The sequence below is a fragment of the Malaya genurostris genome, chromosome 2 (assembly GCF_030247185.1).
Source record: "Malaya genurostris strain Urasoe2022 chromosome 2, Malgen_1.1, whole genome shotgun sequence".
NCBI classification, from domain to species: Eukaryota; Metazoa; Arthropoda; class Insecta; order Diptera; family Culicidae; genus Malaya; species Malaya genurostris.
In genome coordinates, this window is record NC_080571.1 from 281373490 (window position 1) to 281391207 (window position 17718).

Consider the following 17718-nt stretch of genomic DNA (forward strand, 5'->3'; position numbering starts at 1 on the left):
TTGGAAAAATTACCTGGTAACGCTGGTTTTAGTGTAAAAGTTAGGCGACTTAAGCTACACTCTTGCTAGAGGAATGGATGATGCTGACTAAGGTAGGCCGTTTTGTTATTTTCCAGCGAATTTCAACAGTTTATGCTGGAATTCTAAGAAAAACTGGTTAATTACTAGTTCTGTATATCCGAAAAACTTGACGATTTAAATTTATATATTCAGCTATATGTTTTCATTTAAAAATAAACTGAAAATCAGCACGAAAACGTGCAAAATTGGGAAATAAGAAGCAGAAGAAGTCGAATTGACAATTCAGACAGATTTCCGAATCAACCGGTTGTAGGCGAAATTCACGCGGAATCCATTCGGATCTGATAATGTGGGCAGCTTTCAAGATTTCTTACGTTTTTTCGACATCACTTCAAGCGACGGTCTGATATTTTCAACATTCTTCACCCTGCATGTCTGGAACCACAAATAGGATTCAGGTATAGTTCAAAAGGTACCTATGAGATTTTGATTGTGTTTCCTGTTTAAGTTTGTGAAAATTTATCTGTCTAGCTCTGAACAATCGATGTGAGTTTCATTCGGATCGATATTTCAGGTGCTTCCGGTATAGACGAAGCCTGTTCCAATGTCCATCAGCAAACAAGACCTGCTAAACAAATTAGTTCAGAGTCAAGTTTTTAAAGTTATAGAATTGAGCAAATGTCTGTGTGTGTCCGTATTGATGTACTCAAGGAAGAGGCTTAGATCTCCGAGATGTCTGGCCCAATTTCGATCAATCTAGTCTCAAATGGAAGGTCTCTCCGTCAGCCATTTGTTTTTTGATTTGTATAAAGGTGTGTGTCGAAGGTTCAATTTTCGACCATTTTCGATGCACGATTTGATATTGACATTTTCGATGCACGTAGGGTGGTCAATATGAACAACAATATTTTTTTCTGCATTCCAAATAGTGATTATAGTAAGACGAAGCTGTTTCAATTCCTGCAGGTTTATTACACTGCACTATTTAGATTAAACCCGATAAAACGCTATTTAGCATGAATTTTATTGATAGAAATGACAGGAAGGCAGCATTTTGCGTGTCTAAAACAAACAGCAGACGCAGCGTTTGAATTGGCGTTGTGATAGCCTGCTCTTCTGTTACTTCTGTATATTCGCGATAAATCGGATATTTTTTTGAATCAGATGCATAATATGCTTTGTGATGGATTTTTCATTAATGTTTTTATTATCATAATAACTATTATTAATCACAGCACTTACTGCTTTTATTAATGATATTACTCCACCACCACGATATTGCTGAATAAATTTCAAATATATCACCACAATCCACTTATCGACCACCCTACGCTTACTGAGCATTTTCAGAAAGGTTCAGCTATTGTTCATCAGTGAATTTATTCATTATGTATTCTGCAAAGAGCTGAGATATAACGGCAATCGTCGAGGAGAATGTTCGCTAGTGAACCTTTCACAATTTTTATCAAAAATCAGTAGGGAACTTTTCTTCAGATCGATGATTTTTTTTCTGAAAATCACTTTCAAAAAAATTCAATCGCGATTTAAGAAATTTTGATTTTTTCATAACATGCCCGACACATAACTCAGGATACCTCACGTATCCCGAAGAGATGCACATGACTAAATCATAACACAAGTATATCAACAGTTGATATGTATAACAATTTGTGTTATTTTAAAATATTTAACAAATGAAAACGGTTGAAAGTTAAAACTTATGATAACAATATAATAACAAAATAACGCTTTTGAATCTTGAGTTTTTTTTTGAAAGAACTGTTTTGTTACACTTTCGGCTCATTTTGAAGCTCTACACTGAAAAGCCCGTGATCGCTGGACAGCAAAAATCACCTAACAGCCAGATCCGTACCCAGGATTTCGTTTCGGGTGGGGCCTTCAGATAAAAATAATGTTAATGAAGATTACTTAATTATTTAATTCTCGGAGTGCCTTCCAACAGCATTTTTAACAGACTCTTTTCCACAGGAACTGTCATTATGGAGTAGTGATGGGCAGAACCGTTCATTTGAAAAAACCGTTCAGCCACTGTAGCAATTCTCCTATGTAGTGACAGCTTGCCAAACAGGCCAAAACTTGACAGGACCTAAGGATTATTGTAGCCTCTAACTTACAACGCCTACAACTCACAAAAAACTAACTCGTGTAACGCTTCGTAACGCCAAATCTTATACAGAGCAACACATATCACGTTTCGTAACGCCTGTAACTTACAAAAACTTACGCTGTAACTTACAAAAACTAACGCTGTAACTTACAAAAACTAACGAGTAAAGCTTCGAAACGTCGATAACTCATGAAAAGTAACGAATGTAACGCTTCGTAACGACTATAGCTAACAAGTAACGCATCCAACGCTTCGTAACGCTCAAAATGTATAAAAAGTAACGCTTGTAACTTACAAATGAGTAACGCATGTAACGCTTCGTAACGCCTATGATTCATGAAAAGTAACGCATGTAACGCTTCGTAACGCCAATATTTTACAAAATAGCAACGCATGTAACGCTTCGTAACGCTTATGGATCACAAAAATGTGACACATGTAACGCTTATGGATCACAAAAATATGACACATGTAACGCTTCGTAACGCCTTTAACTTACTAAAAAGTAACGCTTCGCAACGCCTATGACTCACAAAAAGTTACCCATGGGGACGGGTACAGCGTGATGGGTAAGTCGATGCCTTTCACGCATCCCGCCTGGGTTCGATTCCCAATGAAGCAGTTTCTAGTCCGAAGAGGCAAATGACCTTCAGCTTAAAACCTCTATAATCGGAATTTAAAAAATTGTCAACAGTACCTTTACTTAGTCGTTGACTCAGATTGGCCTAAAAAAATCATAATGTATATAGATTCAAAAACTAACCTACTATTTTATGTATTTTACTAGCTGACCCGTCGAACTTCGTCTCTCCCAAAAATACAGCAGAATTGTCAAACGACTAAGTAGTTAACGTTTATCTCTATTGATTTTCTGATTACTTAGGCTATAATCAACGGAACTCGACATTCGCTTTAGCTCAAAAAAGCAATATCACCAAAAATTAATGTGAAAATGTGAATTACATTTGTTAAGAAAAAATTGAGCAAATGCACAGATCAAGTTCCTTGTACAGTTTTTAAGCAGCGAGAAAGTTTTCTCAGAACTTGTTCTGTATATTAAAGTTGCCAAAAAGTGCCACGCGTTCAGGCATATTGACTCTGAGAAAATGTTTTACACGGACGGATCGCGAATTGAAGAAGCGACAGGGTTTGGTATGTTCAACAATAATGTTTCGGCCTCATTTAGGCTTCAAGAACCTGCATCTGTTTATATAGCAGAGCTAGCAGCAGTTCATTATAGTTTGAGTGTAATCGTCACATTATCTCCAAACCATTATTTCCTCTTCACAGATAGTCTGAGTGCAATTGAAGCCATTCGCTCAAACGCTGCTGGCAAAAATGAACCGTTTTTCCTGGGCAAAATAAAACAGTGCCTGAACGACATATTGAACAATAATTATCTAATCACTATAGTCTGGGTCCCGGCTCATTGCTCCATTCCTGGCAATGAAAGAGCCGATATTTTAGCCAAACGTGGTGCTATTGAGGGTGAAATTTATGAGCGACCGATTGCTTTCAACGAATTCTATAGCTCGTCTCGCCAAAGAACACTTGCCAGCTGGCAAGCATCTTGGGATAGAGATGATCTGGGTCGGTGGATGCACTCAATTATTCCGAAAATATCGACAAAGGCATGGTTCAGGGGACTGGATGTGAGTAGGGATTTCATTCGTGTGATGTCCAGACTCATGTCCAATCACTACACGTTAGATGCACATCTCCTTCGAATTGGGCTCTCCGAGACTAATCATTGTGCTTGCGGAGAAGGTTATCGGGATATTGATCATGTCGTTTGGACATGCGTGGAGTATCGTGATGTCAGATCTCAACTAATAAATTCTTTGCGTACCCAAGGTAGACTATCCAATATCCCAGTTCGAGACATTCTTGCTTGTCGTGACCTTTCATACATGAAACTTATTTATCATTTCATAAAGAAAATTGGAGTTTCAATTTAATAAAGGCCCCTTTTAAGACTTAGTTCTGATCCCAGCTGCGTCCATGAGTTCAACCAATAGCTAAATTAGAATAAAAATTATGTAATGATACAAACAAACTCGAAACAGTTTATGAAATTATCATCAAAATGTCTGAAAATAACAGCTTATTTTATAATTTATAGAAGTTAATCGTTTGGTTCAAATAATATTTCCGAGTAGATTTCATAATTAATGACGAGTTACCTAAGATGATATTTAAGCTATAAGAGAATATGTTTTAATAAATTCAAAACGTTGTGACTATGTTAGAATTAAATTAGGATAAGAATATTATGTAAAAGTGATGCTACGGCGAAGAAAAACTTATGTAAACTGCCTTAAGAAATAAACGTATTTATGAAAAAAAAAAAAAAAGTGCCACGCGTACTTCAGGTCTCTGATAAAGTGGATATTGTTCAGGTATCAGGCCCGTGCGCAGTGGGGGGAGGGGGGTATAGGAGTTTTGAAACCCTGGATGGAAAATTTTTCAACATTAGGTTCCATGAACAATAGAGTACTAATTATATAAAAGCGCAAATAACTTGACTTTTCTTTCAAATTTGTGCACCTTCCCCACCCTTGAATCTCCACCCTCATTGACCCCCCCCCCCTCTAGAACACCTGTCCCCCTTCTTTTGAACCTTTCCATGAAACCCCCCCCCCCTTGAACCCTCTTTTGAAACCCCACACGGGCCTATCAGGTACTGTGGAACTATTGGCTGCTTTGAGAGACGTCGCCTAAATTTTAATTTGATATTGATCTTACCAATTTGAACATTCTATAAATCCATTATGATAATCATATTGAACATTGATATCTAATTGCCACTTATTGTGTGCGCTAAATCATTAGAAAGCAAAATGAAAGGAAAATCTATTAGTTTGGCATTTGCGCTTCTACGGAAGTATGCATGTGAAAACTCGATCTAGTATTCTTTTCTTCGACGACCAAACACTTATGCAACTCGTTGCGCGTCAAACATCAATCGTAGATCTAGCAATCATTGACGACTTTTTCAATGGAAAATTCCATTGTCCATACAAAACAAATTTGCTTTGGGAAAAAAATTGCTTTGGGAAAATCAAACTTGGATACTGCGACAATAATCACATTACATCGAACTGTTTTAGCACGAAAATTATTCAGAGACATTATAATCTCATTCTCATTGTTACATTATAATCGCTTTTCATTTTTCAAAAGCTTCCTCGAATACAGATAACCTCTTTTGAAGTAATTTCTAGGTAGTCAGGGTAATTCCAACATAGAGAGCGACAGTATTTTTCTCAAAAACTATAATTACAATTAATTATTGGTATTTGAGTTACTCGATAATCTTTGTTTTGATTTAGTGATCGGATTATGGTAAAAATACAAAGTCCCAATAACTAATATTTTGTGGGACTTATGGGCTACGGACATAAAATGATGAAGTCATGAACAGATGGGAGGAAATAACATAAAACAGGTCAACTTAAGTAAAATTTAAAATGAATGTATTTTATAGTTAAAAGGACAAGGATAATAGCTCTCTATTTTCGTTCTTTTCGCCATAATTAGCATTTGTACATTCATGACTGTGATTATGGGAACGACAGCATAGGTAATGAATAAACCATTGATAGTAATTATTGGGACACCTCATAAGTGTCAAACAATCTCCTGTAAATTGAGCCATGCTCATGCATATTGAAAATGTATACTAACTCCAGAAAATTCGTCCACAGGTCCTTCAACAGAAAGATTATTGTAAATCCACACCTCTTTGAAATATACCTGTATAGCAGTAAAGGGTTTAAGGTGTGAATATACAACGTAATTGTTCCGAATAGCTGAAAGCCTGAGACGAATTTGTAGTAGCATTATTCTCTCTGGGCTGTTGAAACACTCAGTTCTCAGTTTCATTCAAACCGTTTAGTGAACCAGTCGTGCTGTACTCATCCTCTCCATTCGCAATCGATTAATACGATGACCAATCCAATATTTTACACTCTTCATTTGAGTCCTCCCTGTCGCGCCGTACAACTAACTGCGAAAGCCTTGAACCTAGAGCTGGATCACCATGTGGTAAACCTGCTAGCCGGAGATCATTTAAAGCCCGAGTTTCTTAAGGTAATAAAATTGTGTTTGACATAATTTCATCGCTAATGTAATCTCATTTCCACAGATGAACCCGCAGCACACTATTCCTGTTCTGGATGACAACGGGGTTATCATTTCGGACAGTCATGCCATCATGATCTATCTGGTATCGAAGTTCGGAAAAGACGATTCGTTATATCCAAAAGATTTGGCCGAACAGGCTAAAGTGAATGCTGCTCTGCATTTCGAATCCGGTGTATTGTTCGCGCGCGCGAGATTTGTCATTGTAAGTATGATAGTACAACTGAAAAGTTCGCACGGAAATCTTTGCACCTGGGCACTTTCTTTAAACTTTAAACTAGTGCAACACTGACTGTTTGAAAATCGAATATTCTAAATTATTCACGTTCCCATCGAAGCATGTGTTTTTTTTTCACAAAGCGCTTGAAATATATCGTAGGTGTGGCCTCTTTTGAAATCAATGAAATCGTATACCGTGTATGTAGATTGTTTCGTTTTCATTTTCTGCGTCCTTTTGTCACGAATTATAGGATTTATTATGCATGAAGGTGACAGATACTTTTGTTGTTGGTCTCTGAAGTTAATTTTCAAAATTTTCTCTGAACATTAAATTTGCCATTAACAAAACAGATAAACTAAATCTTTAAAGTAGTACATTTTCAGTTTCATCTGGAACAGACTGAATTTATTGGCAACACTCGTGCGGTTGCGAATTTATTGTCTACTCTCGGCAGTGTGCTGCTTAGAGTTAGAATACAATTATTCAAGCTTAATTAATTAAAGCTTCTATGTTCTTCTCCGATTAACTGCAGAAATCAAAGTTTAGATAAAAACATGATAACAAGTTCAACATTAACCATCGCTTTCTGTGGGTAGTGGGTATTCATACACACAAGGCAAAATATTGTAAAAATAACCAGATTTGGGTTTCACACAACGAATTTATCTATTGAAGTAGTGACAAAAGAAAATCTGGTTTGATATTGCAAATATTGCTGCTTGAAACTACAAAACATGGTGATATTTTTTTCTCAGTGGATTAATTTGTTTCAATCAATATTTTGATAAAAATAACGAATATTTTAATCTTGACAAACAATTTCACAGTAGATTCAATTTGAAAAAAAATAGTTTTAAATGAACGAACTCTAGTTAATGTTAATAATTGTAGCGCTTTAAACTTATAAACTTTTTAGTTGAAACAAATGAATTAAAAATTAGTTTTTTCAACTAACGCTTTTGTATGTTATAACCATACGCTTTTGATTGTTTTTAAGAATAGAATGATTTCTTTCGAATTAATTTGCTAGGTTGATTTTTGATACTACTTTTATTTTGACTTATTTTCATTTTCATATTCTTGAAAATCATGCTATTAATTAATATTGATAATTTTCAAGACACTTATGCTTTTTGTCGCGAGACGATTCAATTATTCACATACCATAAATATTTTTTTGTAAAGAAAATGTGTTATGTAATGTTATGCAATTTTCAAAAATATTATTAATTATCAGTACATGCGCTTGAATTGCTGAAGACACCCTAGTAAATTAGAAAAGCAGATAAAACTTTACTTATAAAACGCTCTGATTTATAACAAATAAAACTAATACGATTATTTTAAACAGTAAACTTAGTTGTCTCATTACACAAATAAGATCATAGACAAATTGAATCTATTTTTTTCTTGATATAAAGATATAGCAGGATTGAATCAACATAACATTGCCGATGACATCAACTCAACTTTGGATGACATTTAATAAATAGTTAGCTTATTTCAACAACAAAATCAGCCGGAACAAATATTTTTTCCATTTGACCAGACCAAAATTTTTATTCGAATCAAACAGAGAACATTGTTGATGTTGTAGGGAAAACATTTTTTTTAAACAATAATATTCTAGCTAAAAATCATCAAACCATATTTAAAAATCCACTAACAGTTTAGTTATTTCAAACATGCTCCATTTCACATTTACCTCCGTGTATCACATTTACCTACTAGATAAACAATTGTTTTTCTATAATTGGTAGAAACCACATATAATTAAAATATACATCACCTAATATTTCGGTTAGATTAGATTCAATGATAAGCTTATTTCATACCGCCTATAGGTGTAATGGAGATGTTCTCACATATCCACATAAATAAATAGAAATCTTACCATGAAAACCACATTGTTCCTGAAAATCAAAACATAACACATGAAATATTGGTCGTGTGTTCATGATTTGTAGCCTAGTGCAAAATAACATTCGCTATTTCAATACCGGGAGCCGCAGGCTAGTACAGTCATCAACTAACAAAACTTTCAAACTGTAACACGCTCCACCAGATATCGAGTCCTGATAAAATTCAATAGCAGCTGATAAGATCGTGGAAGTGTATGTTTTTAGGCTCTCAACTGACAAAACCTGCCAAGTGGAAAAATTTAGTTAAAACAACATAACAATTCTTTGTTGCTTTGAAGTGTTATTACTACTTGCCCTCGGCATCTAAGAGCTAAGGTAGCGTGCCTTATTAAATATATCGTTAAATTAAGACAAAGTTTTATTACTAGATATTGTTCAGCAAAGTACTGAGTTACGTACACTTTAAAGGCTCACTTCGCGGAATTTTTAATATCGATTTTTTTACACTGGAAGTAAATTTTTTCACGTTTGGCCGATTCACCTAAATTATATGTGATGAATCTATTCATTTTAGGAAATTTTCGCATAACATTCATTTTCGTCATGAACATATTCACTTTGAAACCATTTCACGTGCTTTTTAAGGTAATTCGAACGTGTAGTTACGTAAAAAGTTATGACAATGGTTAAGTCGTTGTTACCTTCTATGATCAGGCACGTACCTAGAGGGGGGAACTCGAGGGGACTTGGCCACTTCCGAAATCAGAAACCGAACGCAAGCGCACTTCGAATACGTCTTTGGCTGGATCTATTATCAGAGAACAGAATGATTACCCGACAATAGACTGCTGTCAAAAAAAGGAGGCTCAATTAGTCCGAAAGAGCCGAATGTCATATACCAATCGATTCAGCTCGACGAACTGAGCAAATGTCCGTGTGTGTGTGTGTGTGTGTGTGTGTGTGTGTGTGTGTGTGTGTGTGTGTGTGTGTGTGTGTGTATGTATGTGTGTTGTCAACAAAGAGGTCGAGATCTTAAAGATTTTCTGGACCGATTTTGATCAAACTAGTCGCAAATGAAAGGTCTTCCCGTCACCCAGAACGCTATTGAATGCTTTTGAGATCGGATGTTTACATACAATTGTTTCTATGTAGTAAAAAGACTGTGTACAGCATCTTTTTTCATGGCACTTTGCCTCGGACCGATTTTAGCACGGTTCGTTGTTGGCAACATAATCATTCAAGTATGACATGTAAACTAGATGATGGCGGCATTTTGAAGTTGAAAGTATTTCCATAATTATATTGATTTAAACTATTTACATTAATAAATTCTGGAAGAACGTAACTCCCATATACAACTCGACTCAGTTCGTCGAGATCAGCTAATGCGTGTGTGACAAATAATTTCACTCAATTTTATTGGAGATGGTTAAACCGTTTTCTACAAACTCAGATTCATATGAAAAGTAGTATGCTCCCAAACAAGGTTCCTAAATTACATTTAGATCCGACTTCTGATTGCGGAACCACAGGATGATATGTAAAACGAAATTAAAATAATGCAACTCATTTTTATCGTAGATGACTGAACCGATCTAAGATTCAAATGAAATCTAAGAACCATCTATGATTCAAATGAGAGGTCTTAAAATTCTATAAAATTTCGTGCTGTTTAGTCAGATCCGAATTCCGGTTAAAATCCGGTGATTAGTATAAAAATGTCCATTTCACATAAATTACCAAATAAATGTATTTCAGTTTAATCGGTATTCAGTTTTCGATTCGAAAGGTAGCCAAAAATTTAATTCGCACTGCAATTCCTCAAAGATGTCACTCCTCCACAAGATGCCACACACTCCTCAGGTGAATTTAATTGATTTCGGCTACACCGATTTTAGAATTCCGGTTCCAGTATCGAATCGCTCAATCATTTTCTCAAAAAGGCCAAATCGAACTTCAAGAACAAAAATTCAAATAAATTTTTGGTCCCATAAAAAAATTGGTTAATTTTATCCAATTCTGGAATTACAGGATGATGAGTTTTTAATATTCATACAGATATAGAAGATGTAAATTGTTTGGCGTAATAACTCATGGCCATACGAATCATTTTGGGTTATGCTAGTTCCTGAATACCGGCTCTGGAAGTATTATAAATATTAACGAAAAATTCTAAGGTGGAACTTACTTCGACATCTCATGGAATGTTCAATCGATTGTCACACGTTAAGATTGAAATTCGATACGATTTGCAGTTTCGACATCACAGGGTAATGAGTGATTAAAATCTCAATCTGCCGTTTAAACGACGATAATTAAAATAGTATCAGGAGAACTAAAACACCGAAGAATATCCATGCAAAAAACAAACATGCGGATTGATAAAAAAGGTATCATCTCACTGCTAGGTGGATTAATCACGTTTTTTGGGATTGTCATGGTATACTTTTGGAGTACTACTTTAAAACAGAACTGCAAGTATTAACGCGCAATAATGGAACGATTGAGAATCGAAATCACCATAGTTAAAATAAACGGTTTAGGCTTCCAATTACTTGCCCGTCCCCCTTGTTTACTTGATTTGGCTCCCTCGAACTATAATCTTTTCCCAAACCTCAAACCATCTCTGAGAAATTGGTGTCAGCTGTCTCAAGAAACATTACATTTCACTAGTACGTAGTATTCTTGCATACGATACGTCTTCAATTACCACGTTACGAGAAATACTGTGTCTTCATTAATCTACTGACTCTGCAAAAAAGACTAGTACTTCTTCAACTTCAATAGAAGTTAATGAAAAATCATAACCATGTATAACTGTTTGAGATTTTGAGCACTCAAAATTCTGTATTTCTGGAACCAGAAGCTAGATTCTTGTTTGATCCATTCTATCATTTGTGAAAATCGGCCTAGTCAACTCTCATGAATCTATGTGCGTTCTGTTTTGAAATTTTTGACCACTACTTCCGGAACCGAAGACCGGTAACACCAAGTTTGTATAAAAACCAACATACAAGACCATGAAATTGAAACAGTTTCGAACAAAGTGGAGAAGATTTTTCTGTTTTGATTGAGCTTCAACTTCTAATGACGACTTGAAAATTAAATTCTTCTATTTCCGGACCTGAAAGCTGGACCTCGATGAAATTAAATTTGAAAATTTCATCCTGAGTACGGACCTGTCTATTATAGTTAAGTCATCTTACCTTCTATGATATTTTGTAGAAATCTGCGTGAAAGCTTGTTTCACACCACCTGAGGGGGTAATGGGAGTTTTTTTTTTCTCTATATTTTCATATGAGAATATGATTCATAGCATGACAAAACAATATTTTAAATGCTAAAAAAACATATGAAACATATCAATTAACAAAACCGTAACACGTATAAATCCTGTATCGAATCCAGATGTCGAATCCTGATAAAGATCAATAGCAGCTGATAAAATCGTGGGAGTTGGTTTTCTCGGCTATCAACTGATAGATCCTGCAAAGTTGAAAAATTTACTTTAAATGAGATTTTTTGCTGTGTAGCATTTGAATGAGTCAAGATTTTAGTAGATTAAAAAAACTATAAATAATAAAAAAAACTGCTTTTTTAACCAAAAATTAGTTTTGTTTATTTTTTGTAGCGCGATCTTATACAAATGCATTGAAGCATTGTGGCTAACTTTTTAATTAGGAAATTAATATTTACATTAATAAAATGCAAACAATTTTCCATCACACATTGGCTAAAGTTAGAAAATAAATTATTGAAGAAAAGATTGTTGTAAACTCAATCGTTCAAGCCACCTTGATAAACTGATTGCACTGCATATATAAATACATAGATCTTTGATATACGTACCAAATAAACTGTGCGCAATACACAAATTACCAATAACACATGGATCAATAAGTCCCGAGACTAAAGCAGAGATGTCGCTCGTAGTAAACCAGTAACCACGTCTTTCTAGAGTACTAACCTTTGCTTGAAACGGGTCAAAATTTTAAGTCGATCCGACCAGAAACAGCTGAGTTATCGAGGTTGGAGTAAAGTCGTTTTGTAGTTTGTTTAAAAAATGGAAAAAAACCGAATTTCGTGTTTTGATAAAACATTGTTTTTTAATGGGTAAAAACACCGTGCAAGCGAAACAATGGATTGAAAAATGTTATCCGGACTCTTGTCCATCAAAAGCAACGATTTGTCGGTGGTTCGCCGAGTTTAAACGTTGTCGTACCGACACAAATGACGCGGAACGCTCGGGTAGACCTGTGGAAGCCGTTACACCGGAAAATGTGAGTGAAGTGACAATAATAATAATAATAATAATGAAAGATCGTAAAGTGAAGCTCCGTGAGATTGCTGAGATGACACAGATATCATATGGAAGTGTATTTACTATCCTTCTTGAAAAATTGAGCATGAGAAAGGTTTTTTACAAGTGGGTGCCGCGATTGCTTTCGATGGAACAAAATGCACCCGGCCACAAGTCGATGAAAACAATGGCGAAATTGAACGAATTGGGCTTTGATCTGCTTCCCCACACCCCATACTCGCCAGAATTAGCCCCCAGTGACTACTGACTCTTTGCTGATCTCAAAAAAAATGCTCCAGGGAAAAAGATTTGGCTCAAATGAGGAGGTCATCGCTGAAACTGAAGCTTATTTTGAAGCAAAAGATATTTTTTTATAAACATGGTATTGAAAAATTGGAAAAACGTTAGAACCATTGTATCACCCTAAAAGGTTTTGCATAAAAAATGTTGTTTCCATTGTTAGTCTCGGGACTTATTGATCCATGTTATTGGTTTACATTTGATCCTTAAGATGGAGCATTTTGAAACACGGGAAAAATTGTAGATTTTCCCTATTTTACTGTATTGAAACAGAGAAAGGATTTTTAATACACGAAAGAATATAAAATGACGGCCACATCGAAGCTCGAGGCTAGTTGTGAAAAAGTTATATTATTTTTGAGCCAACTGCAGTTTAGAAAATTAAAAAAACTGTCTAGTTGCGGTTGTGACATATTTCATATAAAATTAAAATACAAAAACTAACAAATAATCTCTTTTATTATTCACGCACTGTCAGGAACCCATTCTCGCCGGCTGCAGTGAGATTCCACCCGAGAAGATCGAATACATTCAGAAAGCCTACCAACTACTGGAGGATACGCTACAAGATGATTACGTTGCGGGTCCCACACTAACGATTGCCGATTTTAGTTGCATTTCAATAATCGCCTCCGTCATGAGAATCATTCCGTCGAGCTATCCGAAAATCTACGCTTGGATAGATCGTTTGAAGCAACTGCCCTACTATGAAGAGGCGAACGGTGCTAGTGCAGCCGAACATGGTCAGATCATTTTGAATATTTTGAAGAAGAATGCGGCCAACGTCTGAATCCTATTGAATACTAATGTACTAAGCCAGCATAGCAATATTGAACAGGTATTATGAGGTTCCAACAGTTGGAAACGTACTAGTTTGCTACACTCTTGGCAAATATTGCAACATTCACGATAGTTACGTGTTAAGAACGACTATATCACCATTATTGTAGCACCATTATAAAACAACATGTCAACTTGCACTCTACGTTGGAAAGAATTATAATATCAGTTTGAATTAAATCGTTTGTTTTTATAACAATTATGTATCACTACATAGCTCCTCAAACTATCTACAAAAAGTCTTCATGATAGTTTCTAGATGTGATTCACATCTCAAGAATAACTTAACAGATCGGCTGAAAAGTTCGTATCGTTTCTATGAGAGGGCGCCACTAGAATTAAATCCATACCATTTTCAGTTAGTACCAACCTTCAAAAGATACGTGTATAAATTTGACAGCTGTCTGATTATTAGTTTGTGAGATATTGCATTTTGAGTGAAGCTACTTTTGTTATTGTGAAAAAAATGAAAAAAAAGGAATTTCGTGTGTTGATGAAACACTACTTTTTGATGAAAAAAAGTGCCGCCGATACCAAAAAATAGCTTGATGAGTGTTATCCAGACTCTGCACTGGGCGAAGCAACAATTCGTAAGTGGTTTGCAAAATTTCGTACTGGTCATATGAGCACCAAAGACGATGAACGCAGTGGACGTTACCGATGAAAACGTGAAAAAAATCCACAAAATGATTTTCAATGACCGTAAAGTGAAGTTGATCGAGATAGCTGACACCCTAAAGATATCAAAGGAACGTGTTGGACATATTATTCACGAATATTTGGATATGAGAAAGCTTTGTGCAAAATGGGTGCCGCGTGAGCTCACAATCGATCAAAAACAACAACGAATTGATGATTGAAAACCATGCTGAAATTGAACGAATTGGGCTTCGAATTGCTCCCTCAACCACCGTATTCTCCAGATTTGGCCCCCAGTGACTTTTTCCTGTTCTCAGACCTCAAGAGAATGCTCACTGGTAAATAATTTAGAAGCAATGAAGAGGTAATCGCTGAAACTGAGGCCTATTTTGAGGCAAAGGACAAATCGTACTACAAAAATGGTATCGAAAAGTTGGAAGATCGCTATAATCGCTGTATCGCCTCTGATGGCAATTATGTTGAATAATAAAAACGAATTTTGGCAAAAAAAAAATGTGTGTTTCTATTAAATGGGGTTACGATCAAAAAATCGACCTTTAGCATGTTTGTAAATCAGTCAAAATTATTACTGGAAAACCGAATCATGTTTATTTTTCAGGTTCAATTCAAGCACAATAAAGAAACAATATTCTTCCAAGTTTCTTGTCTTAGGTTTGACTCTTTCCATCAATTTTAGCTCACAACCATCGCCGCATAACTCCGGTTTACCTGCACCTCGCCGACAAATATTTTTCTTGAGAGTGACGATGTATTTATGGATCTATCGTATTGGGAACATTGATGTTTTCGGGCACCACTTGATGTTTATAGTGACATACTATTCAACGGTGACGGCACGAGGACAAATCCTACCAAAGGAGATCGCGTTACTTGAAGAAAGGCTACATACGTTTTTCCAGATAAAGGTGGCCTGAAAGTAAATTGGTACACCATTTGTGTGTTGCTAGATAATTGTCGCATATTCCTAAATCGAGCGATTTTAAGGATAATTGATTATATAAGCCCGGTTTGACGGTTCAATACATAGGGCACTGGTCTTACAAGCCAATTGTCGTATATTCGAGATCCTATCTGAAGGATTCTTAATGTCAGTAGGATCGTAGTACTAGCCATGCAATGATGTGGCTGTGAAGTCTGTTGATAAAGAAAGGTCAAATTCCACCAAAATAATGTAAAGACAAGACTTTGCTTTTTTGATTGAATAAGGGCCTTTCTGATGATTTCCTGTTATATTTTTAATCCGCAACTACATATCGTTCGCCAAACCAAAAATTTCAATGTTTGGTCAAAATAATAAAAAATTTGGTCAAAATAATCAAAATTTTTTATCAATATAATCAAAATTTTTTATCAAGAATGGTGGCGATTATACGACAGATAGAAATGATTGGGTCGCGCTATTTTGTTAGTGCATTATTGAAAAAAAAATTAAAATTATTTTTCTTGTTTAAAATAAAAGTCATGCACACTTCCTACTGACACAAACTGTAAATAAGTAAGACGTAATAAGTTATTGTATTCAGTTCGGTGACGATCAATGCTTCATTTGTATTAGAATGAAAATATTCACTGAATAATTAGCGACCTACAAAAGTCGTGCATGCAGCGCAGACTAAGTGCATCTAGAAATTGCATGTGATTGGAAAGATAAGAGAATTTTATCGTTCGCTACATCAAGTCCCACTCTTGAGGTATGATAAGTTTTTCTAAGTAGCTTCCAAACTAGTTGGGAAGATTCCGAACGCTAACTGGAAACGACAATTTTATTTTTTTCAACGATATATTTAATAAGGCAATGTTGTATTTGGTCTGTATTTTCACGTTGGCGTGTGCTGATCACCGCAAAGCGAATCGACAGTTGTTGAAAGAATGTTTTTTAGTTTGGCTCTTCCGCACTTAGTATCATCGGATTTTAACCAGATAGGCTCTAGTAAACTTCTGCCTCACATTGGGCTGGATTTCAAATATGATGAATGATTTTTCCGAGTTCAAAGTTCTTAGTGCAAATGGTAGAGTTTACAGCATTCACGCTTGACATAATTAAATTCGTAATTTCATTAATTCTAAAATGACCAATAACAAATAACAACACGCTTGGAAAGACGTTGCACTTTGCAGCAAATAATAATTCTTGGGAATAGTATTAACTTTACGTATGTTTAGCGATTTATGTTGACAAGTGAAGTAGCATTAGCAGTGTTTCAACACAAACTGGTAATGCATTGATGAGTCTGAGACGAAACGTAATACACCTAATGGTGTAATCTCATATCACTTATATTTTCATTAATGTCACTAGAGAATTCTTTCACAAAATTTTATTTCGACCATGAATAAAAATTAGAAAGTTTATTTGGGTATAAACTTTTCAATAAGTAAACAATTATGTCAAATTAAGAAGAATTTTTTCGCACTGTCGTTTGAAAGCATAGTTTGCCATTTTTGACCCACTTTACCCTTTAGTTCCGGAACACGATGTTGGATGACATTTAATAGCTACTTATGGAACTATAAGACCTAAGTTTATGAAAATCGGTCATCTCCGAGAGAAATGAGTGGGTTCCGTTTTGAGATACTTCCAAGACCGGGAGCTGGAATATAGTCGAAGTCGGTTCGTTTAGTAAGTAAACAACATAGCCTACTAATTGAAACAGTTTTGAGCCAAGTTTAGAAGAGTTTTTCCCTTTTCGCATCGTCGTTCGAAATGACGGCATACAATTTTAACTACACTTTACCAATTTTAACTACCCTTTACCGAAAACATAGTCGAATCCATATGAAATTTATTAGCAACCTATGGGACTACACAAAAAGAAAAAAGAAAATTTACACGACATGTAAATCAATAGTAACATGGAATAGACATGGATTGAATCAAAAGTTAGATTGAAAACCGTCATCGATGCAAAACTCAATTGAATTACATTGAATTTCCAATGAATAGAACTGTATTTTTCAAGTAACGCTTAGTTTTGCGATTAAATTATATTGAAACGTACAGAACTGTGAAGTAACTTTATGTTTAATTGCCTGCTCTAAATATGGGCATGGTAGTTTTAATTGTTAATTTTGATTGTTAGTTTTATTTGTTATTGTTAAGTCCAAATGTATCTGTTGGATTATTGTAATCTGTTGATACAAATGATGAGGAGGTCTTATACCTGCTGGAGAGAGATTGCTAAGTTCCTTCTCCATCGGGCTTTTCCTTGCTCCCAAATAAATAAATAGGTACATAAATTTAAAA

The 17718-nt window shown here is 35.3% G+C and overlaps 1 protein-coding gene across 1 annotated transcript; it reads left to right on the top strand.

Annotated features, from left to right (window-relative positions):
* Positions 1 to 6014: 6014 nt before the first annotated feature.
* LOC131430297 (glutathione S-transferase 1-like) lies at positions 6015 to 13994 on the top strand. The gene is made up of 3 exons (XM_058595160.1): positions 6015 to 6241; positions 6297 to 6497; positions 13453 to 13994. Exons 1-3 carry the CDS (start codon positions 6098 to 6100, stop codon positions 13762 to 13764), a joined length of 657 nt encoding a protein of 218 aa, XP_058451143.1. The 5' UTR covers positions 6015 to 6097; the 3' UTR covers positions 13765 to 13994.
* The last annotated feature ends 3724 nt before the right edge of the window (positions 13995 to 17718 follow it).